The sequence below is a fragment of the Geotrypetes seraphini genome, chromosome 2 (assembly GCF_902459505.1).
Source record: "Geotrypetes seraphini chromosome 2, aGeoSer1.1, whole genome shotgun sequence".
Taxonomy (NCBI): Eukaryota; Metazoa; Chordata; class Amphibia; order Gymnophiona; family Dermophiidae; genus Geotrypetes; species Geotrypetes seraphini.
Window position 1 is genome coordinate 214,231,899 of NC_047085.1, and position 26,759 is coordinate 214,258,657.

Sequence of the window (26,759 nt, forward strand, 5' to 3'; positions counted from 1 at the left end):
CCCGCATCCACGATCGGAGCAAGAGGGAGCCCAAGCCCTCTTGCCCGGCCGACTCCCCGACGTCCGATACATCCCCCCCCCCGGCAGGACCACTCGCACCCCCACCCCGAACGACCGCTCGCACGCGCTCCCACCCGCACCCGCATCCACGATCGGAGCAAGAGGGAGCCCAAGCCCTCTTGCCCGGCCGACTCCCCGACGTCCGATACATCCCCCCCCCCCGGCAGGACCACTCGCACCCCCACCCCGAACGACCGCTCACACGCGCTCCCACCCGCACCCGCATCCACGATCGGAGCAAGAGGGAGCCCAAGCCCTCTTGCCCGGCCGACTCCCCGACGTCCGATACATCCCCCCCCGGCAGGACCACTCGCACCCCCAACCCGAAGGACCGCCGACTTCCCGACAATATCGGGCCAGAAGGGAGCCCAAACCCTCCTGGCCACGGCGACCCCCTACCCCCACCCCGCACTACATTACGGGCAGGAGGGATCCCAGGCCCTCCTGCCCTCGACGCAAACCCCCCTCCCCCCCAACGACCGCCCCCCCCCAACCCGACCATGTGCCTCAGGCCGCGCCCCCAGGTGGGACCTAAGGCTCCAGGGCCTATTCTGATTGGCCCACGCGCCTTAGGCCCCACCAGTAGGCGGAGCTTTAGGATGGATGGGCCAATCCGGCCTCATTCCTTCGTTGGCTGCCTGCCGGACAGGCGGGTTTGGCTCCCGTCTGTCCGGCCAACTACCAAAGGTACGGGGAAGGGGGGTGGGGGGGTCGTGGGGGTCGCCAGGGGGGTCGCGGGTCGGCTGGGGGAGCGGTCGGAGGTTCTTGGGGGGGGCGGTCGTTGGGGGGGAGGGGGGTTTGCGTCGAGGGCAGGAGGGCCTGGGATCCCTCCTGCCCGTAATGTAGTGCGGGGTGGGGTTAGGGGGTCGCCGTGGCCAGGAGGGTTTGGGCTCCCTTCTGGCCCAACTACCAAAGGTACGGGGAAGGGGGGTGGGGGGGTCGTGGGGGTCGCTAGGGGGGGTCGCGGGTCGGCTGGGGGGGCGGTCGGAGGTTCTTGGGGGGGGGCAGTCGTTGGGGGGAGGGGGGTTTGCGTCGAGGGCAGGAGGGCCTGGGATCCCTCCTGCCCGTAATGTAGTGTGGGGTGGGGTTAGGGGGTCGCCGTGGCCAGGAGGATTTGGGCTCCCTCCTGGCCCGATATTGTTGGGGAGTCGGCGGTCCTTCGGGGGGAGGGATGTATCGGACGTCGGGGGGGGGCATCAGGCTTTCAGGATGGGGACAGACCTTCAAGGGGGGACAGTGCACGGAAGTCAGGGGGGGTGAACGGAGAGTCGGAAAGTCAGGGCGGGCGAAAGGAGCGTCGGGCAGCATGCGCGGTATACCCGTGAGCGCGGTATACCAAAGTTTTTGTACATATCATCGTGATTTCTGCGCGCTATACCCGTGTGCGCGTTTTATACGGGTGCGCGTTATTTGCGTGAAAATACGGTACCCATCTGATCTTTCTTTCACCCTGGATAATAAGCTCCATCAGGTGACTTTAGTACAAGAGGCACAGAATCTTCTTTTGCTGGCTAAACTTTGGCAGGATGATCAGTCTCAAAAGCACACGGACTTCCCTGAGGCATGTTCATCTGGTGCTCAGCGCTGACATTGTGTGGATCAGAAAAAACATTTTCAATAGAATGTAGACACTTCTGTGAATCCCCCAGTCCAATGGGCCTGAGGGCACACTCTCTGAGTGTGCAGAAAGTCTTCTAGTGGACTACTCTATGTACTGTGCTCTCGTTTTGCTGGTGCGGTATTTGAGGCTCTCCTTTTTTTCATATGGTTTTCATCTTTTCTGTGGGTATTGGTGGAATGCTGTGGCAGTGACTTCACTGGGTCCTGCCCTCTCTTTTTATAGGCTATTTGATGTTGGGTGGCTATTGGGGTAGGGGGGAGTTAGAATGGTTGGGCTGCGAGTATGAGTGGGGATGTATGGAAGAGTGGATGAATGGGAGTTTGAGTGGGTAGGGGAATATGGTTTTGAACTGGTTGGCATACCTCTGTATTTGGAAAGGGGGTTTCCTATGCTTCTGTTCTTTCTTAATTTATGTCTTCTGTTATGAATGTTTGTATGTCCTTAAATGTATGGGTCCTTTCGTATTTGGATGTGTGCAGTTTGAGTACTTCAACAGCCTTTTCAGTTGCTGGTGCAGTAGGCTGAGATCGTACCCCTGATGCAGCTCAGCGAAACGGAGAGTTCCCTATCGGGTATGAGTGGCTGCGGGGCCTGAGCGGGCTGACACCGTTCGGGTGTGTGGAAGACAGCTTGGTGACCGTCTGCAGCTAAGTTATTTGGTTTATCCTGCTTGCCACTGACTGTGATTAAGACTGTTTCATGTGCTATTTACTACACTCGCCCTGTTGAGAATTTTTGCAGTTATGGCGTGCTAATGTTTTTTGGTGGTTCCCACGTGGGCTACTATTGTGTTTTTCACTGCTGTGTCTTGATTGACACTAATTTGGACCCCACTTGGTTATGTTTTTTGAAGTGGAGTGTTTTGCCAGATGAAGATGAACTGAGGCTTTTTCTCCACAATTTTTGTTATTTTCTTGGGTTGTGTGTGAGAGTGGGTCTTTGTGAAAGTGCAGTGAATGGACCTTGTAGTGTCATAGTGGGTTCCTGGGTTTATTCCAATAGGGTATACTTTTGAGTTAAGATTGGATATATATGCTCTTTCCTTATTGTTGTTTTGCTTAAATTCCCCCCCAGAAATATCAACTTTATTTAAGGAAGCGGTGCACTTAAAGATATCCATTGGCTTTGTGCAGGAGACCCATCTCTTGCCTTCTTTTGAAAGATATTTTATACATAAACAGGACAAATATATTTTTTGCATCTATTAGAACTAAAACAAAATCTAATGGTGTGGCTATTATTTTTGCAAATTCATTAGCTCCTATAGTAAAAGAGATCTTTCGAGATCTGGAAAGGAAATATCTCTTATTGAAGGTGGTTCTAGGGGGTCAGTTGTATACATTATTGAATCATTAAGCCCCCCAATATCAATCAGAGCCCCTTCTTTTAAAAGATTGGGAAGCTTTTGGTGGCTCATATGGAGGAGGGATTGATAGTGGGTGGAGATTTTAATTTAACCCTAAACACTACAAGAGATAATTCCACTAAAAGAGTGGAGTATGACGGTCCTGATAGAAAAAGAGGAAAGTGAGATGTCTAAGTCCAACCAAAGATGCTACATTTATTAGGCAATAATGAAGTCCAACAAACAGAAACACTCTTCTGTTGTGGTCCCAACTAGGATCCCAGTTTCAGCAAATGCCTTCTTCAGGGGACTACTGAGATACTAAAATAACATAAAAATAATATCTAAACACATAAATAACATGAAAATGGTATAAACACAGTGATAATAAAATTAACATAATTTAGTCAACTTGGAGAAATAAGAGAATATGGACATCATCATAGCAAACAAAAAGCTAAAAAACATACCCGACTGAAGCTAAAAATTGAAAACAATTAAAAATACATCACAAAATGAACTATAAAACAACTAATACGATCAACTAAAAAGGAATAATATCATTTAAATAGAGAAATTAGAGGAAAGGAAACAATGGAAAACACAGGTGGGAGATCACACTGCTTAACCGCAGCATACGCACCACTGTGTCAGGTGATTATGGACACATAAGCGCTGGCCGGACATGTATAAACAGAACACTTCCAGAGACAGCCTTTATCTTTGTTCTGTTAGCATACTGTGTCTCTTGTGCATACACAGTCTCAGATGGCTGTCTCTGGAAGTATTCTGTTTTATACATATCCGGCCAGCACTTATGCGTCCATAATCACCTGACACAGCAGTGCGTATGCTGCAGTTCAACAGTGGGATCTCCCATCTGTGTTCTCCATTGTTTCCTCTTCTCTAATTTCTCTATTTAAATGATATTATTCCTTTTTAATTGATCTTATTAGTTGTTTTATAGTTCATTTTATGATGTATTTTTAATTATGTTTTCAATTTTTAGCTTCAGTCAGATAGGTGTTTAGTTTATTGTTTGCTATGATGTCCATATTATCATGTTTCTCGGGGTTGACTTTATTATGGTATATTATCATGTTTCTCGGGGTTGACTTTATTATGGTTAATTTTATTATCACTGTGTTTATACCATTTTCATGTTATTTATGGGTTTAAATATTATTTTTATGTTATTTTAGTATCTCACTGGTCCCCTGAAGAAGGCATTTGCTAAAACTGGGATCCTAGTCCCGAGCAGATATACCAGGTGTTCCTTCATTTTTATCAACAACTTTACACACCAGAACATCAGTGCTCGTTCCCTGATATACTGTACATAGTTTTTTTGGACTGCGTGAACCTACTGAAGCTTACAGAGACTCAGGCCGACCAGTTGTCGCAGCCTTCACAGAAGATGAAATTTCCTGGGCTATTAGAGAGATACATTTTGGGAAAGCATCAGGTCTTATAGCTTTTCAGTGAAATTTTACAAGATCTTTCGTGTATATTTGCTAAAGTCTTTGGTGCGTCTTCTTAATAACTTAGAGGACAGGGCTCATTTACCCCTTCCTGGAGATTAGTGGGTATCACGATCCTTCTAAAGTCAGGGAAGAATCCCTCCCTTTGTGGCTTTTATTGATTAATATTGCTTTTGGATGTCGATTATAATATCTTCACGAAAATCTTGGCCAAGCAATCGCAACTTTATATGTTTGCTGACAGATCCCTCTTCTTCCTTACCAACAGTGATGCAGCTTATGGAGGCCTATAGCTGGGTATCAGGTTTTCACTTTAATATGGCAACATTTGAAATCTTAGATATAACCCTAACTGAGCAAGATAGCTGGTTTATTTGAGTTGCTTTTTCTTTTCATTGGGCTGCCACATCCTTACATTATCTGTGAATTAATTTAACGCACATATGGATGAGATTTATGCAACCAATTAGCCGTCCTTACTAAAGCATTTGTGGGAGAATCTGGATAGGTGGCAACATCTCAACCTTTCTTGGCTAGAGAGTTGGTTTAGATCAGGGATCTCAAAGTCCCTCCTTGAGGGCCGCAATCCAGTCGGGTTTTCAGGATTTCCCCAATGAATATGCATTGAAAGTAGTGCAGGCACATAGATCTCATGCATATTCATTGGGGAAATCCTGAAAACCCGACTAGATTGCGGCCCTCAAGGAGGGACTTTGAGACCCCTGGTTTAGATGGTGTTATTACCCAGGCTGCTGTATCTTTTCTCGCATTGCCTATTCTATTATCTGGGGCTTTCTTTCAGCGCTTAGATAGGAAGGTATTTTCCTATATGTGGAAAAAAAGAAACCTCCCAGTGTGCATTATAATATGATCTATCAACTTAGATTTAATGGGGGCATGGCGGTTCCTAATCTTCAATATTATTATCAGGCACCACAACTTCGGTATCTGGTTAGTTGGAATTGGGAGCACCAGAAAACGGGTATGTTCGAGCAAATGTTTATTGGGTAGGACTCTTCTGTGGGTTGTGTCTTGGCTCCCCTTGGCTATTTTGAGAGACCTTTTTATACAGAGAATCCCATTCTAGTTTGTCTTCTTTCTCTGGGCCTTGCCAGCATTTTCTAGGACATAAGCAATACTTTAGGTGAACTGCTATTTCATATGCTTCACATTTTGTCCCCAGAATAGCTGGATTTAGTGTTCCAGACCTGGGCTGGTAAGGGCTTGGGCATTTTGGGGTAAGTTTTTATAGAGGGTTCTTTGCTTCCCTTTGAGACCTTAGCGGAAGAATATGAATTAGGCCCCAGAGACCTTTTCTATTATAGACAGTTGGAGGATTTTATTTTAAAAAAACATGCACTCTCGGATTTAACGTCTCCAGATTCTCTTCTTGAAAAAGCCATGTTACACTGCAGTGGCAGAGGTTATATGGCTAGATTTTGTAAGGCCCTCCTGGTATATTATCAAGCGCCTCTAAAATATAGATCTCAGTGGGAGGCTATTTTGGGCCATAGTTATACTGAGCAAGAATGAGTTAACACTTTCTATTCTTTATTGCAGGTTTCGCTTGCTAGCTAGTAGAAAATGGATTCTGTATTACCAATGGTATTATACCCCAGTGAGACTTAAAGCAATTTGGAGTACTGGTTCTGATCTTTTCTGGAGGGCCTGTGGGGCACATGGCACTTTCATCCACATATGGTGGTTATGCCCTAAAGCCCAGCTCTTTTGGGATCAAGTAATGAAGTTTATCTCCACTGTCTTGAGGGTATCCATTCTTAAATCTATTGCATGTTTGTTGAATATGGGTCCCCTCTTAGTGCCCATCAAAAGAAATGGGTACATCAGGTTGTAATGACAGGTCACCTTCTTCTGGCATCTTACTGGAAGATGCAGGAGCTGCCTGACCTACCTTTGCTTTTGCTACAAATGGACTCTCTCCAGCAGATATCTAAATTGACAGCTTTGAAAAGCCATCGGTTGTCCTACTACCACAAGGTTTGGGGTAGCTATTCTGCATGGCGTGAGAACACTCAATTAAAGCCTTCTTAAATGTTTTCTTTTTCTTTGAAGCGCTCCCGTAGCATAGTATATGATTTCCCCCTTCTTTTGTGTGTGTGTACTCCTTCCCCACTTTGATTAGTATCTTATTTGGCTAGGGGGAGGGTGGGTGTTGGAAATGGTGTGGATTAGCTTTGCATTTTGCTTGTTCACAATTGTCATGTACTGAAGAGTTACAGCACATCATGTTTGCTCTTAATTTGTTTCTTTTTTTTTAATAATAAAATATTTATATGAAAAAATATTTTTTTTTTCAGTGGGCCAATGGGACATGTTGATCTGAAATGAACAAAACAGGAAGTGATGTTATAATAATATACCTCCTCCTTTACAAAGTTGTGCTAGCGTTTTTAATGCCAGCCAAGGCGGTAACAGCTTGGATGCTCAAAGGAATTCTATGAATGTTGGAGCTATTACCACTGTGGCCGGCGCTAAAAACACTATAGCGCGACTTTGTAAAAGAGGGGGATAATGTCAGAAAAAAATGTCAGTCTTTCAGGCTTGCAAATCTCCCAACAAAAAAACAGATTTGCACTGGAAAAAACTTGCCTTCTTCTCTCACCTAACTGAAATCATTTTAAATCCAGACTCTCATGCTCTCATCTTTCCAGAGAGAAATGCAAAGCAGCTAGTTGTAAAAACTGGTTTATTTCTCAAAAAATAAATACAAAAATATAAATATAAAACATTGGCAAATAGAATTTGATGAAACAAAGGTACGGACTTCTTGTTTTCACCAGCTGCATATCACACTTACTAACAACATTTGTACATTTTTTTCCAATTTTTATTTTTCAGTGTACAGAACAGAACATAGTTTTTCTTATTCCCTTTTTTTTCTAACTGTAGGTGAAAAGTCAGAGAACATGCCTAGCAGAAGCAGCTCATACATGAGGTTGCATGATAAACTATGATCCTGTCCATATTTCTGAAGGCATTTTTCACTCACTTGACCTACAACAATGCACTTCCATAGCTCTTGAGTCCTGGAAGTTGATTCAACAAAAGATGTTCCTCAAGTGATATCCTTCTAGAAAGAGATAATAAAATAAACAAGTTAGAAGAACAATGCTGGGGGTTAAGGGAAATTGTTCCAAATGTTAATATTGTCCAGAAGAGAAGTCTGAGTTAATTCCTTGTAGATTTGAAAGCAAATGGATTAATATCCCAAGTTAACAGTCTTTGTCGCTCTCTCCGCCACCATACATCTCAGCTAGTTTGTTGAATCGGGGACCCCATTCCTTGAGATAGTCATAGTTTTGGTCTCCCTCAGTAGCAGCAGACTCTAATGAGCTCAAGGACTCTGCAATTGAATCATTGCCTTCATATGCATACGTTGCAAGTGAATCATATGGTGGGGCAGTTGGATCAACATCGTGCTCTTTCAGCCTTTGGTTAATGAAATCTCTTACATCCGTATTGTCTGGTACGGCAGCAGTTCTGTGTGGTAACAATAGTGTGTCAGGGATAATATCTCTCCTAAGCTTCTTATCTTCAATAGCACCAGGGTTCCTAAGTGTACCAATATCAAAGGCTTGTGTGTCTTCCTCTCCGCCTCCTTCATCATTGTAACTCACAATGTTGTCTCTGATGTCCTCCTTAGATAAGATCAAAGGCTCCTTCTTCCTCTGTCTCTTCAGTGCAGCAAACAGCACCACTATCACTAGGAAAAGAGAAGAGAAGAAAAGATGTACTGCAGAGGAGAACAGAAGTTTATTCTGGCTTTACGGAGTGAAATGGATATTCCTTTAATTTAAGACATCAAAACTTCTACAATTGTTAAAATAAACTAGTGAGCTGTTAGGGTAAGGAAAATCAGGAAGATTATCTTTTAGTTTCCTGGCTTTTATTTCGCCTGGGACAAGAAATAATTGAAGGTTTTAAGATGCTCTTGTTCATGATGCTGCAGCCTCTATAAACTGTAATGTAACTGAGGTACTGTGATGATATATATCATGCCGCACCCATCGCATCAGGACTCTGAAATAATTAAAATAGAGCAGACTATGAACTCACTGTAAGTAACTGATGCCATGATCACAATAAATGATGTATATCATTGCAAATAATGACAGCAGGCAAAAATGGGAAAAAATGTAATAGATATGAAGAGAAATAGAGATTTTGGATTAAACAGTGCAGATTAAAGAAAGGAGTCAAGAAGCAGAAATGTTGAATTACGCAGGCTTTTACTGAACTGTGTTAGAGGCTTCTATGGCAAGCCAGCGAGGTAAATGGTCTGACCCTTTCAGAATTCCTATGAGTGTCAAAACATTTGCCTCGCCAGGCTGCAATGGAAACCTCTACCGCAGCTTTGTAAAAGGAGCCCTAAGTAAGGAATATGGATAATGCAGCTACTCACCATTATTACCATAATAATTGGAAATCAGGCATATTTATCAATTGTCTGATCTTAGTGTCTGTTTTAACCCTTGCAACTGTGCTAAAGATTACATTATATACTGTATTTCCTCACATATAGGCCGCTCCCCTGTAAAGGCCGCAAAAAATGCCTATACGAGTTTAAAAACTGGTAGATAAGCTGCCCCATTTTAGTAGCCGCGGCTTATCTACCAGTAACTGGGCGGCCTATAGAGCATTTTAAAATCATCCCCTGCCCTCCCTCCCCTTACCTCCCTTGCTGATGGTGGCCTCCTCGAATCGTGCTGCCAGCATTGCAGAGGAGGAGCGATCTTTGCGTCTGCAGGTCAGCCTCGTGCTGCTTCCTGTATAGCTTTGCCGTCAGTTCCTGTGAGTCCTGTGAGAACTGATGGCAAAGCCATACAGGAAGCAGTGTGGGGCTGGCCTGCAGATGCAAAGATTGCTCCTGCTCTGCAACTCTGGCAGTGTAATTTGAGGAGGCCGCCACCAGTGAGGGAGGGAGGTAAGAGAGGGTGGGGGATGATTTTAAAATGCTCTATAGACCACCCCAGATATGCAAGCTGCACCCACTGGGCCAGCTTACAAAACCCATATATAGGCCACAGCCTATATATGGGGAAATATGGTAACAATTTTTCTGTTCCTGGGTAATAAGTATTTTTTCTTAATTGCCTATGCAGCTACAGTATAGAAAATGGCTATCATTCCTTTCAAACTTTGCTTTTGTGACCAGGACATTAATCTTTTGAAATTTACCTTTTTTGTAGAATATTCCAGATTAATTCCAAACTGAATAAACTTAGGGTCCCTTTTATTATGGCACAGTAGGGTATTATTAATAATTCAGTGCACCTCAACAACAGCATCAGGACTTTACTAGGCACCATGAAGTATGATGAGTACGGCTGAGAGGTCATCAGAGACTTCGAAATGATGGACTTCCTAATGGTTCTCCAATGTGGTTTTACCAAGTTACTATCTCTGCCTTTGGGACAGCAGGGACACAAAGGCGCACTATCAAAAGCAGGATTGGCCACAGCAGACTGGGTGAGAAACAATGTTAAATGGTGAACCCCTGGAAGATGCTGATGCCACCACTGCACATCAAATTGGGCCTATTGAAACAATTTGTCAGAGCTCTAGGTAAAGAGTCAGCAGCTTTCCAGTACCTTCAAGACTTCTTCCCTAATCTGTCTGAGGCAAAGGTTACAGCTGGTGTCTTTGCTGGACCACAGATAAATGGAGATCCTGAGAGTGCAAAGAATTTCCCAAGAAGGAGGAAGGAGAAAGCGGCTTAGAATAGCTTTGTTGAAGTGGTTCGGGGCTTCCTGGGCATTACAAGGTTGAAAACTATGTGGAGTTGTTTGAAAATCTGGTGAAGAATTACTGTAAAATGGGCTGTAGGATGTCTCTCAAAGTCCAAGTCCATGATGCTCATCTTGAGACATTCAAGGAGAACATGGGTTCGTACTCAGAGGAGCAATGGGAGCGCTTCTACCAGGATATACTGGACTTTGAAAACTGCTACCAAGAACAATATAATGAGAACATGATGGGAGACTACACCTGGGGGTTGATTCATGAAAGTGGCTTCAAATATAATCGCAAATCTCAAAAATATACACACTTCTAGATTCCGGAACTTGGAGATGCATCTGTATTGAGGTGTAACAGCTGAGTTCTTATTCCTAGATATCTTTTCCCTCAAAACTGATACATCTATATATATAAAATCGGATATATGTATGTATGTGCCGCGATCACGCAAAAACGGCTTGACCGATTTGAACGAAACTTGGTATGCAGATCCCTCACTACCCGGGATGATATGTTCTGGTGGTCTCGCGGCCCACCTGCACACGTGGGCGGAGCTACAAACAGATAATCGGATTTCACCCATTCATGTCAATGGAAAAAATGTAAAGAGCTGCCAACGCAAAAACGGCTTGCCCGATTTGAACGAAACTTGGTATGCCGATCCCTCACTACCTGGGGTGATATGTTCTGGGGGTCTCATGGCCCACCTGCACATGTGGGCGGAGCTACAAACATAAAATCAGATTTCACCCATTCATGTCAATGGAAAAAATGTAAAACAGCTGCCAACGCAAAAACGACTTGCCCGATTTGAACGAAACTTGGTATGCAGATCCCTCACTACCTGGGGTGATATGTTCTGGGGGTATCGCGGCCAACCTGCACATGTGGGCGGAGCTACAAACAGAAAATCAGATTTCACCCATTCATGTCAATGGAAAAAATGTAAAACCTGCCTCCGCAAAACCGGCTTGCCCGATTTGAACGAAACTTGGTATGCGGATCCCTCACTACCTGGGGTGATATGTTCTGGGGGTATCGCGGCCAACCTGCACACGTGGGTGGAGCTACAAACAGAAAATCAGATTTCACCCATTCATGTCAATGGAAAAAATGTAAAACCTGCCTCCGCAAAACCGGCTTGCCCGATTTGAACGAAACTTGGTATGCTGATCCCTCACTACCCGGGATGATATGTTCTGGGGGTCTCGCGGCCCAACTGCACACATGGGCGGAGCTACAAACAGAACTTCAGATTTCACCCATTCAAGTCAATGGGAAAAATGTAAAAAGCTGTGGGACCGATTTGAACTAAACTTGGTATGCTGATCCCTCACTACCTGGGGTGATATGTTCTGGGGGTCTCGCGGCCCACCTGCACACATGGGCGGAGCTACAAACAGAACATCAGATTTCACCCATTCATGTCAATGGAAAAAATGTAAAAAGCTGCCATTCTCACATTAATTCCAATTACCTGGGGTGATATGTTCTGGGGGTCTCGCGGCCCACCTGCACACATGGGCGGAGCTACAAACAGAACATCAGATTTCACCCATTCATGTCAATGGAAAAAATGTAAAAAGCTGCCATTCTCACAGTAATTCAAAAACGGCTTTACCGATTTGAACGAAACTTGGTATGCTGATCCCTCACTACCTGGGGTGATATGTTCTGGGGGGTCTCGCGGCCCACAACTCTATGTTGCTTGCTCAATGGTGGGTTCACCCAAGATTTTATATGTTCTTGCTCCTGGAGGTGAAACTAAAAATGTTGTTTATAATCAAGTTTTGTGTTAGTTGTATTGTATTCATTTTGTCAAATATTTCACATTATAATTTGAATATATGTATTTGTGTGTATGTATGTATGTTGCAGCATAACTCTTCAATGCATGGACATATTTCAACCAAACTTGACATACACATTACTTACTATCTGAGGACAAACACTGTGGGGGTGGGAAGGGGGGATATGTAAAAATGATTGAAAATGACAGATTTTAGTATCTACCCCATAGTGTTTTCGGGGTCACAGATGAATACTCAGCATAACTCTGAAACGCATGGAGAGATTTCAACCAAACTTTGTACACATAAGACTTACTATCTGGGAAAAAATATTGTGCAGGTGGGACGGGGTAAAATACTGTGGGGGTGGGAAGGGGGTGATATGTTAAAATTATCAAAAGCGACAGATATTTATGTCCAACCCATAGTTTTCGGACTCGCATAGATAAATACCGACACTCCCGATGCCGTTTAAGTCTAAGTTCAGCCCCATAGAGAGGGACATTCCTTTGGGTCATGTGGAGGGTAGGGGGTTGGGACATGGGGGTGGGGCATATGGGACATGTGGGGGGGGGGTAACGTGGGGGTGGGACATGTGGGACATAGGGGGGTGGGACATGTAGGGGGTTGGACATTTTGGGATAAATAAATATCCGGGCAACGCTGGGTAATCAGCTAGTAAAATTATATTAATGGATGTCTTCTATCAAGCAAACCAAAGTTGAGATGATTTCAAACCCAGGAGGAAAAGCATAAAGGCAAAAGGCAGATCCACCTACTCCTTCTAAAGTTAATTTACCCATAGATGCCCTTGACATGATTGAGGTGCTGGAAGAATTAAGAAGCATTAAATCAATGATTGTTACAAATACTGAACAGCTAGCAAACCTGGAACAGAAGATGGATGTGGTAAGCAGTAGTGTGGGGCAATTAGAAGTAAGAGTTGATAAGATTAATTGTAGAATTTCAAGTGATATATCTATGTTAAAATGTTAATACCACTGCTGATGTACTTGATGTAAGTTATAAAATGAATAAAGAATTATATATAAAAAAAAAGAAGAAGTAAGAGTTGGAAAAATTGAAATGGAGCAGGCACAATTTAAAAATGATCACAAAGCTATTCAGGATCTAGAGAAAAAGATGGTGGATATGGAAAATAGATCTAGAATAAATAATATAAGAATTTTGGGTTTGGCTGAAAATATTGAAGGAAAAAATGTGGTTGCCTTTTTAGAAGATATGATACCAAAGTTACTCCCCATTAATCTAAAGGTGCCACTGGAGATTGAAAGGGCACACAGACTGCCAGGGAGAAGGGCCAATGGACAGGCACCTAGACCACTGATTTTTAGGGTATTACGTTTTTAACATGTGCTGGAAATACTTAAAGTGGCAAAGGAAAATAGAAACCTTACTTACAAAGGTTCAAAGATCCTTTTTGTTCCAGACTTTGCAAGGGAAACAGATAATAAACGTAGACAATTTTTGTCAATGAGAGCAAAATTACAAGAGATTGGAGCAAGGTATGGCCTTTTTTATCCTGGTTTAATGCGAGTTATTTACAAAGTGAAAACTATTCAATTTGATGAACCCGAGAAACTAAAAGAATTTTTGGAGCAGCAAGAAACACCAATGAACTGAATTAAAGGTCCTGTGACTGTCTAAGCAAAAACGGATTTTTTTAGGTTTATTTTATGTGAATTTATAAGCAAATAAAACTTTGATCATATGGCAATATATTTTTGTTTTTGGTTTTAATAATAACAACAATTAACGGTTACTTTGGGTTTTCAACTGCCATGGAATAGAAGATCCTGAGGGCAGACAGGAAGTTAAAAAAGCAGACAGACGTTGGAAGAAGTTCAGAGATGTTGATGATTTATAGAGTTACAAGATTCACCTGATGGACTATCTTCATGACTGGCACCTTGAGGTTTTGTAGGAACTTGCTTCAATTTAGAAAACTGCTTAAAACCTCCCTCTTTGCACAGGCCTTTATCATCTAGCTCTATGCCTCTCTTTAATGATTATGCTACCTTCATTAAGATGATTATAGTACAGTGCCTGTCATTTTGGCCTCTACCTTTTTTCCTGCAATATATGTGTTGCTCTAAATCATATGAGTCAAAAGCCACATATGTTGAATTGTGAGCCAATTTGGTATAAAGTGGATTATAAATGTTTTAAATAAAATAAATAAATATAAGAGCATTCTTCCCCCTTTTTTACATATCATTACATGTCATTCAGTAAACATTGATATGAAATCTTATCAAATGTTAGTGCAAACAAAAGTAGTGCTCTAAAATTGGAATAAAGCTGGCACCCACTCCATACAGAGTGGGTGTAATAACAAGACTGAGCCTGTCCTTCCTTTCTTCCTTACTATTTAATTAAAAGTGTAGTGATGAGGCTGGGGTGGGGAGAAGGTATACAGTAGGTTGGGGTAGTGAAGCTTAGTGACAGGAAGGGACAGATATGATTGATGTGCTAAGCTGGGATAGTGCATCTATCAGAGAAAGGAAAGGCTGAGGTGAGAACATTTTTTGGCAAGCTAGAGCCAGGGATGTAAGGTGCTGTCAACCCTTCCCCCTGTCCGGTGGTTCTGATGTGTCAACAGGGTCCAGGGGGTTGGGGTTGGGGCTGGAATGGAGCAGCTTGTCACAGTGGTAATTTTTTGGACTTTCTATATTGAATAGCACTATTTGGGGCATAAGGTGTATTTTTTAAATTGGTGAGTCTAGAGAGGAAGCAATGGGGTCGCATGTGCTACCTTAATGAGTCCTTGGGTGACAAGGCCATTTTGAATTTACAGTACTTGTAGAGTTCAGTTAGTCTGTTACTGTCTGGTAAAAATTTTAACTCTTTAATATTGTTATATAATGTTAGAATGTTTGAAAAAGATAAACATGATTCTTTGGTTGTAGCCAGGTCTTTTGAGAAGATTAATGAAGGGTTTAATTGGAAGTTAATAAAGCTGCGGCCAGATGTTTGCCAGAAGCCTTTTTTGTTGTCTAGTAATTATTTTTTGATTTCTATTTGTTTTGTTCTTTTCATAAGAGGTTAGGGTAGTGCAAATGCCTATGTTAAGGTCTGTAGCAATCTATCCTGGTTGAAAAACAAAGCCAGTGATGTAAGACATAAACCTTTATAATAGCTAGGCTCCTTAATATAATAGCTTTTTAGAGATGCATTAAGGCACTTGGAGAGGTAAAGTATGGGAGGCAGTTAACATGTAGCCACACACAGTAATGTGACCACGCATTAATGAATCATTAACACACAAGCCCTTTGTTGTTGCTGAGACATCCCATCATGCTCTAACCTTGCTAGCATGTGCTAACATTTGCCATTAATCAATGATAGTGGAAAAAACTTGCTTCATTTTAGTAAGATAATGCCATAGTTAAACGCAGCCTACCATAACAATTAATTTAGCAGATTAAGGGGCCCTTCTACTAAAGAGCATTAGCATTTAACCTGTCGTTAATCTGCAGGAAAAGGCTACCATGTGATTGAGTTCAGGGATTTTGCAGTAATTTGTCTGTTTCCACGCCTTGAACTGTATGTTACCAATTTGTTGAAAGTTTTCTTTTGGGACCATCGTATGGGTGGAGTATAGGTGTGGGAGCATTAGTCAACTAGCACGTTCTTACATGCTAACTGATTAATGCAGAATTAATAGGGACCATTTATTACTTCCTAAGAGGAAAACAGCAACAATTTATTATTTCTGTACCACTATCAGGCACACACAGTGCTATACATTGGACATTATTTCTGTGCCTGCCACTAACATCATGGGTATAATAATAGATAGCAAACTGACCTACCGCCCACAAATCAGCGCTGTAGTAAAGAATTGTTTCATTAGACTAAGGATGATTCGATCTCTTGCGAACATTCTGGACATTCAATTTTTCAATATTTTAATATATTCTCTTATCATATCTAAACTCGATTACTGTAATGCGCTGTATAAGGGTATTTGCCAAAAAGATATCCGTTGCCTACAATTGATACAAAATACTGCCATAAAAATGATCACAAACAGGAAAAAATTTGACCATGTCACTCCCCTGTTAAAAAATGCACACTGGCTACTTATTCCACACCGAATCATATATAAAATAGCCATCCTCTCCTTCAAGACTCAAAACACTAAAATCCGGCCTTTATTCACAAACTTCTTATTCCACATGAACCTACAAGAGTCCTAAGATCTTCCTCTCAGCATCTTCTTTATACACCATCCTTGAAAATCATTAGTACACATCGGGCCTCCTCATTTGCAACTACGGCCTCCACAGTATGGAATTCCTTACCACTTCATATCAGGGCAGAAAAAAACTTAGACAAATTTAAAGGAAATATAAGGTGTTACGTCTTCCAAGATGCATATGACTGCTAAATAGACTTGGATACAGATAAAATTGTTTAATAATTCTTATTCCCTAGCTTCCCTATTGTGGCTTACCTTTCAGGTATTCTTTACTTTTAAATTGTAGTTCTCTCTACTCTCCTATTGTTTTATGTTTGTCAAGTATTGTTTTGTGGGTATTTATTAGTTTATTGTCTCCCCCTTTTTAATACAAATTGTAAAGCACTTAGAAGTCTTGATTTACGTTTTATCAAAAGTTTAATATACTTGAAACTTGAAACTTGACCTACCGCCCACAAAGAGACAGTCTGCCAGAAAGAGCTTACAATCTAATTATGACAGACACACAGGGCAAAAGGTGAGTCAGAACATAGTGCTTGTGGAGGGAATTAGAGGGGGACTGATGAGGCGGAATAACATAGGACAAACAGGAGAGTCTGGACTTAGTATTCAGAGCAGGCTAAAGGAGGCACTAAGGGACATATTCTGTAATTGGGTGCCTAAAAAGATAGGTGCCTACAGTTAGGTACTTATTTCATGACATTCACATTTAGATGCCCATTACAGAATCGTACCTAAAATGTAGGACAGGGTTTTAAATGCCTACGTACATTACAGAATCACACCTAATGGCACCTAAGTCCTTCTCCACTCCGAAACACATCTACTTTGAAGTTAGGTGCCGTAAGGCACCATAAGATAGGCGCCTATCTTATGTAGAATCATACCTAAGAAGATAGGTGCCCATCACCCAATTAATTTTTTTTAACTATTATTTATACATTTTTCAAATTAAATACCAGCATATAATATATTTGAATATAGATTCATCAAGATCCAAGAAAATTATATTTAGTGAAAAAACTCCACCAAAACAGAAAACTAACAACCTTCTTTACAAAGATGCACTAGCATTTTTAGCACCAGCCACTGCAGTAACAGCTCCAACGCTCATAGAATTCCTATAAGCGTCTGAGCTGTTACCACTGCAGTTGGCACTAAAAACGCTAGCGTGGCTTTGTAAAGTAGGGAGTAAATTATTATTTAGTCCACAATCTTTAGGGGTCAAAGAGAGAAAACTAGTGAATAAAAACTTACAACATCTTTGCAGGGGACGGTCTTGGTGGTGTTTAACCGACAGCTAGTTCACGTTAATCTGTGGGAGGGGTTACAGATCTTATTACTACTTCTCCCCCTTCTTTAGCCACAATGAAATCTAACAATTGCTTTGGTTCAAAGAAAAGAAAAATTTTCTCACCAAACGATACGCAGCATTTTGCAGGAAATTTTAAAATAAAAGCACCCAGAGCATGACCTCTAGGCCGATAAGCCAGGAAATCCTTTCTTCTTCTTTGTGATACTTGTGATATAGCAGGAAATAGATGAATTGCTAAACCAAGAAAATGCTCGTTTATATGTCTGAAATAAGTCCAAAGATCTAAATCTCTATCATATTCCAAAGCGAACGTCACACTAAGAGCTGTTCTTTCCACTACAACTTCCAGAGAATTTTCCCAAAAATTAGCCAGATAAATTTCTTCATGCACAGCTCCAATATTGACAGATGGAGTAGAACTTCCTGGTTTATTCTTAATGGTGAGATAATGAGCCCTCAGAATTGGTGGTAAACTTTTCAACAACATCTGCAAAATCTCACGTAAATATCTTTGCATCATTTCAACAGTTGATACTATTGGAGATCTAGGAAAGTTCAACATTCTCAAATTGTTTTTCCTTTGGTAATTTTCTATATATTCCAACTTTTTTTTGAAAAAACCCCAAAAAACCACCTCTCTTTAATAATATCCATTTCTAGCTCCTTAATTTGCTTAAGTTCTTCATGTTTTGCTTTGTTTTTCCAATTCTTTATTCATTTTAACAGCCAACACAAAGTGCAACAGATTAACCAACATTGATACAAAAATAAAACAGCACTCATTACAATCAAATAACAAGATAAGTACATATGCCCCCCTCCCTCACACCCACCCACCCATCCTGAATGTGTATAACCTTCATTCAGAAATCAAAGGGTAATACTAATAATCAACTCTTCCAAATTTTTGTTAATGGAACCCAAACCTCTTTAAAATTTATTATAGTGTCCCAATTGTAACGAGTTCATACGTTAAAGCTTATAAACCTGGCATAAGGTTTCCCACCAAAAGTTATAGTTTAGCCTATCCCAATTTTTCCAGTTTTTCGTGATTAACTGCATAGCAACTCCTGTCATGATGAGAAGTAATTTATTCTTATTTGCATCAATTGGACTCATGGGCATTAAAAGAGTTCCAAACAATATATTGTCATATGACAATGACAGTGAAACTTCCAATGCCATATTGATTTGACCCCATATGGATCTCCAAAATTTAAGTATCAAGGGACAATAGAATAGCAGATGATCCAATGTCTCTATATGAAGATGACAGTGTCAGCATCTATTAGACTTAGACCTATCTAACTTTTGCAAACGAACAGGGGTCCAGAAAATTCTATATAACAAAAAAAAAACCAAGTCTGTCTCATAGATTCTGATGCTGTACATTTCATTCTCCAAGTCCAAATCCTTGGCCATTGAGTAGCAGAAATTTGCTGCTTTGTCTCAATGCTCTAAATGACTTTTAGACTAGTTTTAGGTTTTTATTCAGATGCTCAGATATTAATTTATACCACTTGGCTGCCTGATGCCTTTGCAAATCTGTCTGGAAGCATAGGCCCGGCAAACTGTACTGATTATTTAAATTCCGCTAATCAGGGAACCCCTTCTGAATGGCCTGCTTCAACTGCAACTTTCATGTTCTTCATATTTTTTAATACTCTTACTGTGTTCCCTTAAGGTTTCACTTTGGGTATTCACCAAGGAGTTGATATCACCACAATCACTTCTCAATACTAAAACAGCTTTTTATAGGTTGGAGTCCAAAAATTTAAACTATCCTTCCCCTCTTTAAAAGGCATATCCCATGCAGGAAAATTAGGGACATCCCTCTTCTTCAGGATCACCGAACTCTGGAATAGCTTTACTATCCCGCTTCGGAGTCTGACCTCCCTCCAACTCTTCCGAAAACATTTAAAAATATGGCTTTTCTCTAAAATGTAACAACCTCTCCCTCTTCGATATACTAAGTCTCTCTAAACTTCTTTGTACCAAGTTCTTCTACTTTTCTTTGGAGTTCCTTTCAATATCAATTCCTGTAAACCGTGCCGAGCTCTACTTCTGTGGAGATGATGCGGTATACAAACTTAAGGTTTAGTTTAGTTTATAACTTGACACATGGAACGCGCTTCCGGAGGTTGTGATAGGCCAGAGCACATTACAGGGGTTCAAGGAAGGTTTAGATAGGTTCCTAAAGGATAAGGGGATTGAGGGGTACAGATAGAAGTAGGTTAGAGAAATGGTCAGGAACCACTTCACAGGTCATAGACCTGATGGACCGCCGCAGGAGCGGACCGCTGGGTGCGATGGACCTCTGGTCTGACCCAGTGGAGGCAACTTCTTATGTTCTTATGTTCTTAATAGCCTTCCATTTTGATTATAGCAGGCTTCACCATTTCTCCAAACTACAAGATCTCATTCCCAGAAGTGGCTCCTACTTTAACTTCCAAACAGGATGCCGATGGTAAGGGTAATGCTCTTTAAGAGCTTCCCTTGCTGTTCCTCCAGGGCAGCAGTAACAAACTCGAACCCTTTGCAGGGCCACATTTTGGATTTGTAGGTACTTGAAGGGCCGCAGAAAAAATAATTAATGTCTTATTAAAAAAATGACAACTGTGCATGAGGTAAAACTCATTATAGTTTATAAATCTTAATTGCTTCTGATAATTTCAGCGATACACAGCTGAAAGCAGTGCAACATGCAGAAAGTGAAGTTTAGAGTTTTTCACTTTCTGCATGTTGCACTGCTTTCAGCTGTGTATCGCTGAAATTATCAGAAGCAATTAAGGAAAGATTTATAAACTATAAAGAGTTTTACTTCATGCAAAATTGTGATTTAGTTAATCTAAAGTATTAACTGAAAAAGACAAGAATTTGGTGTAGTCTTCTAGGCTTTTTTGTAGAGGAGAGAATCAATATCCGACTTGTGCCTGGAAAACTTGTGCCTTAAGTGTCCGGTGGTCGCATCCTCAACCGCCTTCAGCTCTCACCTTCTCCAACACCTGACACAACCGCCATCTTACATTAAGCAGTCACGGCCAGGGGAGGTGTCGAATTTCACAAGAGTTCACGAGATTACATACACACGCACAAGCTGCACTGCCTCCAGTGGTTACCTTACGTTCTGGAATGTTGCCCACCTTACTGCTGTAACCTCACGCAAGCGCTTTCCTGCATCTTTATGCGATTGTCCTCTCCACTCCACCTCACAATTGCATACAGATGCAGGAAAGCACTTGCATGAGGTTACAGCAATGAGATGGGCAACGTTCCAGAACAATTGTAACATACTGAGGGCCTCAAAATAATAATAATAATAATAATAACTTTATTCTTGTATACCGCCATACCCAGTGAGTTCTAGGCGGTTCACATTAGTTGAACAAGGATTACAAAATAGTACCTGGCGGGCCACATATGGCCCCTGGGCCGCACGTTTGAGACCACTGCTCCAGGGCATGGCATAGCTATATCCTCTTGGGAAATCAAATCCATTACTGTTCCTCTTGAGCTCACACTTCCGGGCTGGAGAGGGGCCTTTCTGGAATCCAGGCTCAGCGAGGCCCGATCACTGCTAAGGTTCACTGTTTTATCCAGTGTCTCTCCTGAAGCCGGTTGCATCTCCTTCACAGAACACAAAACCGCCCTCAGAATGGTAATCTTAACAAGACGCGTCGATGCCACGAACGCTGGAGGACCAGTCGAGGTATCCCTTTTCGTTTCCCCATAAGGAAAACCACAAAACTTCTCCTGTCCTAAGATTCAACCATTTTGGGTCCAAATTTGGTCCTGTATTTGTGAGATAACTGCTTGTACTGCTGATCTTTCTTTTGCCATTATCATATTACGTTCTTTACATCCATGCTTTAAACTTTGTACATGTGAAAACAAATTGATTGATATCATGATCTCAATAGGCATCCAACAGGTTCTTCAGAATTGGAAATCGGCGTCTAGATTGAACTTTACCTTCTGGTGGAATTCCCTATGCTTATACAAGCGATTTGAACAGCATGCAGCAGAAAAATTACATTATCATCAGAAATTGTCCGTTCAATCTTTGTGGACCCCCATTGACAGTTACTTGCTCACGTTATAAGTGCTTTCAATTTTATTTATTTATTTTATACTTTATGAGCACTACATTGCATCACAACCTTTTGTGAACTGTTGTTGTTTACTGAATGTTCCTTTTTCTAATGTAAATGTTGATTTTCAATAAAAAGATTGGAACTGAAAAAAAGGAAAATCACAAAACAAAGGAGAGATTTGTGCTTATGCATCTGTCCCCGATACCATCTTGGCCCTCCACCCAATTAGTTTTTATTTTTTTCAATTGTGAGTATATTAAAGCTCATGAAGCCATTAGACCAATTAAGTTAGGTGCCTAACATAGGCATTTATTTATTTATTTAGGCACCTAACACCTGGAAAACTTTACTTTCCACTCCTTCCCTTCCCCTTCTTGAATTTCCGCACTAATAATTCTTCAGCTTCATAAAATAAATATTTGATTCCAAAGAAAAAGAACCCAGCAATAGCACATGTGCCACAAAAATATTGACACATGCTTGTTTTGTACTTTCAAGAAACTATTAATTAACTGGAAAATAAACACCTAAATTCATGACCACCTAAAAGTAAAAGTCTTATAACTAATAATTATTATTATTAAACTGTTTGTTGGTTCTTCTTAGTTTGGAGATAAAGTTTTATGACAGAAAGAAAGGTACATTCATTTTGAAATGAAATGAAAAACATAACAAAACACTTTTTTTTCCATTTTTTCATTGCAAAATAAAAGATGCCTCTCACAATAATATGTGCTAGTCTGAAAACGAAACCCCAATATGAAATGAGAAAAAAAAGCCTGAATAAAACAAATGAAAGGAAACTGAAAATATAACCATACAGACCCCTGAAGATTAGAAATTGAGAATAAATCAGGTTTATTTTGTTGTTGTTCAATAATGTTTATTAACATCAGAGTACTATATACTAAACTGGGAACAAGTACAGATCTAAGCAGCAGTAGAGAATTCAACAGAAAAGAGAAACAAGAATTTACCCCCTTCACTGCATCGTCTCTTTCAAAGTATGCAATTTTGTTTTGATTGCCTGTCAGCACTTACCTAGAAATAGTAGATTAAAGCACAGCTAAACTAAAAAGGATGCTTACATGTGAAAATTAAACTGACCACCAAACAAAAGATTTCAAAACTGTACCAGTAGAGAAAAAAAAAAAAGTTCTGAGGGAGGAGGGGGGGAGGGATCGATTACCATCAGCATCTAACATCCCTTTCCTAGCAGAACATATAAAACAGATAGGTTGCATTTAATGACTGACTAAAAGAAGGAAACTAGCTAGATCCATGTTAATCTGGCTTCAGCCTGGGTATAGAACAAAAACAGTTTTTAGATTCCTGCTGGATGATCTCCACACAATACTAATGATGCTGTATTTCTCAGCAGCCTTTGACCCTGTGGACCACAATATGTTTGCATGGTGGCAGAAATAGTTTTCAGTGCCACAGTATTTGCTTGATTCAGATCTTATCTATCAGACGGTTAACAATCAGTTCTATTCAGCAACACCCCATCATCACCTCAGGCACTGAATTGTGAGATACCATAGAGATCCCTACTGTCACCTATTTTATTAAATATCTACCTCAAGCCTCTGGCTGAGCAGCTTTCATTGATAGGCACACAATTCTATAGCTACACTGATGATATAGAGCAGGCTTGTCCAACCTATGGCCCAGGGGCCTGAGTATGTTTATTTTCTGGCACTCTGAAGCTTGGTAATTCATGTAGTACTTATAGCAAAATTCATAGGAGCTATCTTTTGAAAATGATTAGAGGTGCTGAACTCAAAACTCACATCAAATTTCTCCTCACACAGCAAAGAAAAACAAAATACATCTGGTGGTGAATGACAAGCCAGTATCTAAATGTCAGAAGACCTGTCTTTTGCAGCATGTAGTCCTGCAGGCAGGAGGGAGTGGGCTTCCCTTTTGCCGATTTTGCAGCGCAAGGTATGGGGGTGTCGGGTGGGGGTGTATATATTGCCAGTGCTGTCGGGGGGTGTCGGGTGATGTGTGTGTGGGGTGTTGCCAGTGCTATCGAGAGTGTCAAGGGATGTTGGGGAGAGGGGTATAGTCCGGGGTCTCTCTGTGGTGGGAGCTGGAGGATTAGTGCCTGGGAGGGAGAGAGGAATCTCCCTGTCAGTTCAGCTGATCCTAGCAGGGGGAATCCCCATCAGCTAAGCCGGCTCAACTGATGTGGATTCCCCTGCCGTGATCAGACAAGGTAGTTGGATATGTCTACAAAACTTGCTTCTGTACGTTTTTCATGTGGACATTTTTATTTTTGAAAATGGCCACAAAAGACGTCCTAAGGACCAAAACTTATGCATAGCTCATTTTCGAAAATAAAAGCTTTGAAAATGGGACATTTTTTCTACTGGTTTTGTGGATGACTTGTCCAAAATGTCCAACCCAGCCAGCTGATTAACTGTTCCCCTTGTTTGTCTGTCTTGCCTGTTTAAATGTAAGCAGGGACTGTTTTCTTACTCTTTGTGACTCTGTACAGCGCTGCGTGCGTCTGGTAGTGCTATAGAAATAATTAATAGTAGTAACCTCAGACTTAGACATTCTATCAAAAATGCCCATCCACATATCCCTTCTCTCCCTCCCTCCATCTTTGTCAACCCTGCCACCTCTTCCTACTGCTACTGCTGTGATATTTTTTTAAGCTCACATAGCCCAGTGCCTATTTCTACTTCCTGTGGGATATAAAGGGGAATAATATTTTTAATTTTTGTGAGGAATTGGAACAGTGCTACTCTCCATTCCACTTCAGTTCAATCCCTGACCACAGCCCCTCTCAATACCAGAGCTGCCAAGAAAAAGTAAAGTTTAAAAGGGAGATTTCCAGTTCATGGAATTCCATTTTTCTACAACCTTGTTCCCTTTCCCCATTCTTCTAATGAAATACCTTATATAATACCTGCAAGTTTGGAATAAAAGAGCAGATATGTAAAACTTGCCCAACTCAATGTAATACATTCCTACCCAGCTTGGGCTTGCTCAGTTGTGGGAACAGCTGATAGAAACATGCCTCCACAAATCTGAAAATTATCTTAGCTTTGTTTCTTCTTGATATTTTTCTTCTTAGTTTCACTTCTTCTGCCACTTTCATCCCTCCAACCTCATCCTCTCTCTTCTCAGAACCTTTTTCTCAGGCCCCCTGCTCTTTGAACCCCAGTCAAGTATGCCAGAAGGAAGATACAATCAATATACATGTAAGATCCAATATGGGTATCAAAAAAGAACTTGACTTTTGCAGGTTTTGTTCACTACTTTAGTTCCCAGGTTGTATACATACTGTACATGCCTGACACAGCCACATTTCTCCAAAGGAGCTGTTTCAGTAGGTGTGACAGTTCAAACTTTACCAAACTGGTAAAAACTGTAACTCAGACATGTCCATCTCAGATGTTTATGCATAAAACCTGAGAGTTAATATAGTGAATAAAGCCTGAGAATAAGTTATGGGAAAGAAAAAGAGGAAGGCTCAGATTTATCCCTTGGTATCTGAACCCTTTCCCTGGATGGACCAGGCAACACTCAAGGAATACTAGCTCCGACCTTCTGGAATGGAACTAGGCTTGGCAGAACAGAGCTTGGGTGCCCACAAAAACACTTCTTGATTTTAAATGGTTACAAAACCAAAATTTATTGGAATATTCTTTCACCTTTGAGGCTACAGTTTCATCAACTCGTAAAGTTTCATATGGTATCTGTTGATTACATACACTCGATGTGCACCCCACCTGTTACTCGGCAAACATCGATGCGATAATCGAGCTCGGACTAGACTCTCCGAAGCATATCCGGCGTGATCACATTTATAGCTTCATAGTAACATAGTAACATAGTAGATGACGGCAGATAAAGACCCGAATGGTCCATCCAGTCTGCCCAACCTGATTCAATTAAAAAAATTTTTTTTTTTTTTTTTTTTCTTCTTAGCTATTTCTGGGCGAGAATCCAAAGCTTTACCTGGTACTGTGCTTGGGTTCCAACTGCCGAAATCTCTGTTAAGACTTACTCCAGCCCATCTACACCCTCCCAGCCATTGAAGCCCTCCCCTGCCCATCCTCCTCCAAACGGCCATACTCAGACACAGACCGTACAAGTCTGCCCAGTAACTGGCCTAGTTCAATCTTTAATATTATTTTCTGATTCTAAATCTTCTGTGTTCATCCCACGCTTCTTTGAACTCAGTCACAGTTTTACTCTCCACCACCTCTCCCGGGAGCGCATTCCAGGCATCCACCACCCTCTCCGTAAAGTAGAATTTCCTAACATTGCCCCTGAATCTACCACCCCTCAACCTCAAATTATGTCCTCTGGTTTTACCATTTTCCTTTCTCTGGAAAAGATTTTGTTCTACGTTAATACCCTTTAAGTATTTGAACGTCTGAATCATATCTCCCCTGTCTCTCCTTTCCTCTAGGGTATACATATTCAGGGCTTCCAGTCTCTCCTCATATGTCTTCTGGTGCAAGCCTCCTATCATTTTCGTCGCCCTCCTCTGGACCGCCTCAAGTCTTCTTACGTCTTTCGCCAGATACGGTCTCCAAAACTGAACACAATACTCCAAGTGGGGCCTCACCAATGACCTGTACAGGGGCATCAACACCTTCTTTCTTCTACTGACTACGCCTCTCTTTATACAGCCCAGAATCCTGATGCATTCCTGCAGATCATCCATAGTTGTGGGTAGTGGAGGTACTTACACTCTCCCCCTCTTTGACAAAGGTGCGCTAAACTTTTTAGCGCATGATATACATGCGCTAAACTCTAACACGTGCATGTTATCCTATGGATGCATTAGCAGTTAGCACACACATTGATTTAGTGCATCCTAAAATGCTTAGTGCGCCTTTGTAAAAGAGGGCCTCTGTCTTTCACGTACCCCCAAAGGAAAAAGTCACACACAGTAATGTCTGGTGATCTCGGGGGCCACTTGAGGAACACCTGGTCATTTTGTCGCATTGCATTGTTTGAAGGTTGTAACTTCTGCACCGATTGCAGCTTATAAGGGTGAAAGTTCAATCAATTGTGTAAGATCTTGCTAACCATGCTTTTT

The 26,759-nt window shown here is 41.4% G+C and overlaps 1 protein-coding gene across 7 annotated transcripts in view; it reads right to left on the bottom strand.

The window, feature by feature from the left end:
- Nucleotides 1–7,203: 7,203 nt before the first annotated feature.
- The window catches only part of CDH10 (cadherin 10), a 518,016-nt gene continuing 498,460 nt past the window's right edge, over nucleotides 7,204–26,759 (bottom strand). For all 7 annotated transcript variants that reach the window (XM_033934920.1, XM_033934922.1, XM_033934921.1 and 4 more), the window contains one exon: nucleotides 7,204–8,231. In XM_033934920.1, coding sequence (XP_033790811.1) covers nucleotides 7,741–8,231 — 491 coding nt within the window. In that variant the 3' untranslated portion in view covers nucleotides 7,204–7,740. The remainder of the gene's footprint in view (nucleotides 8,232–26,759) is intronic.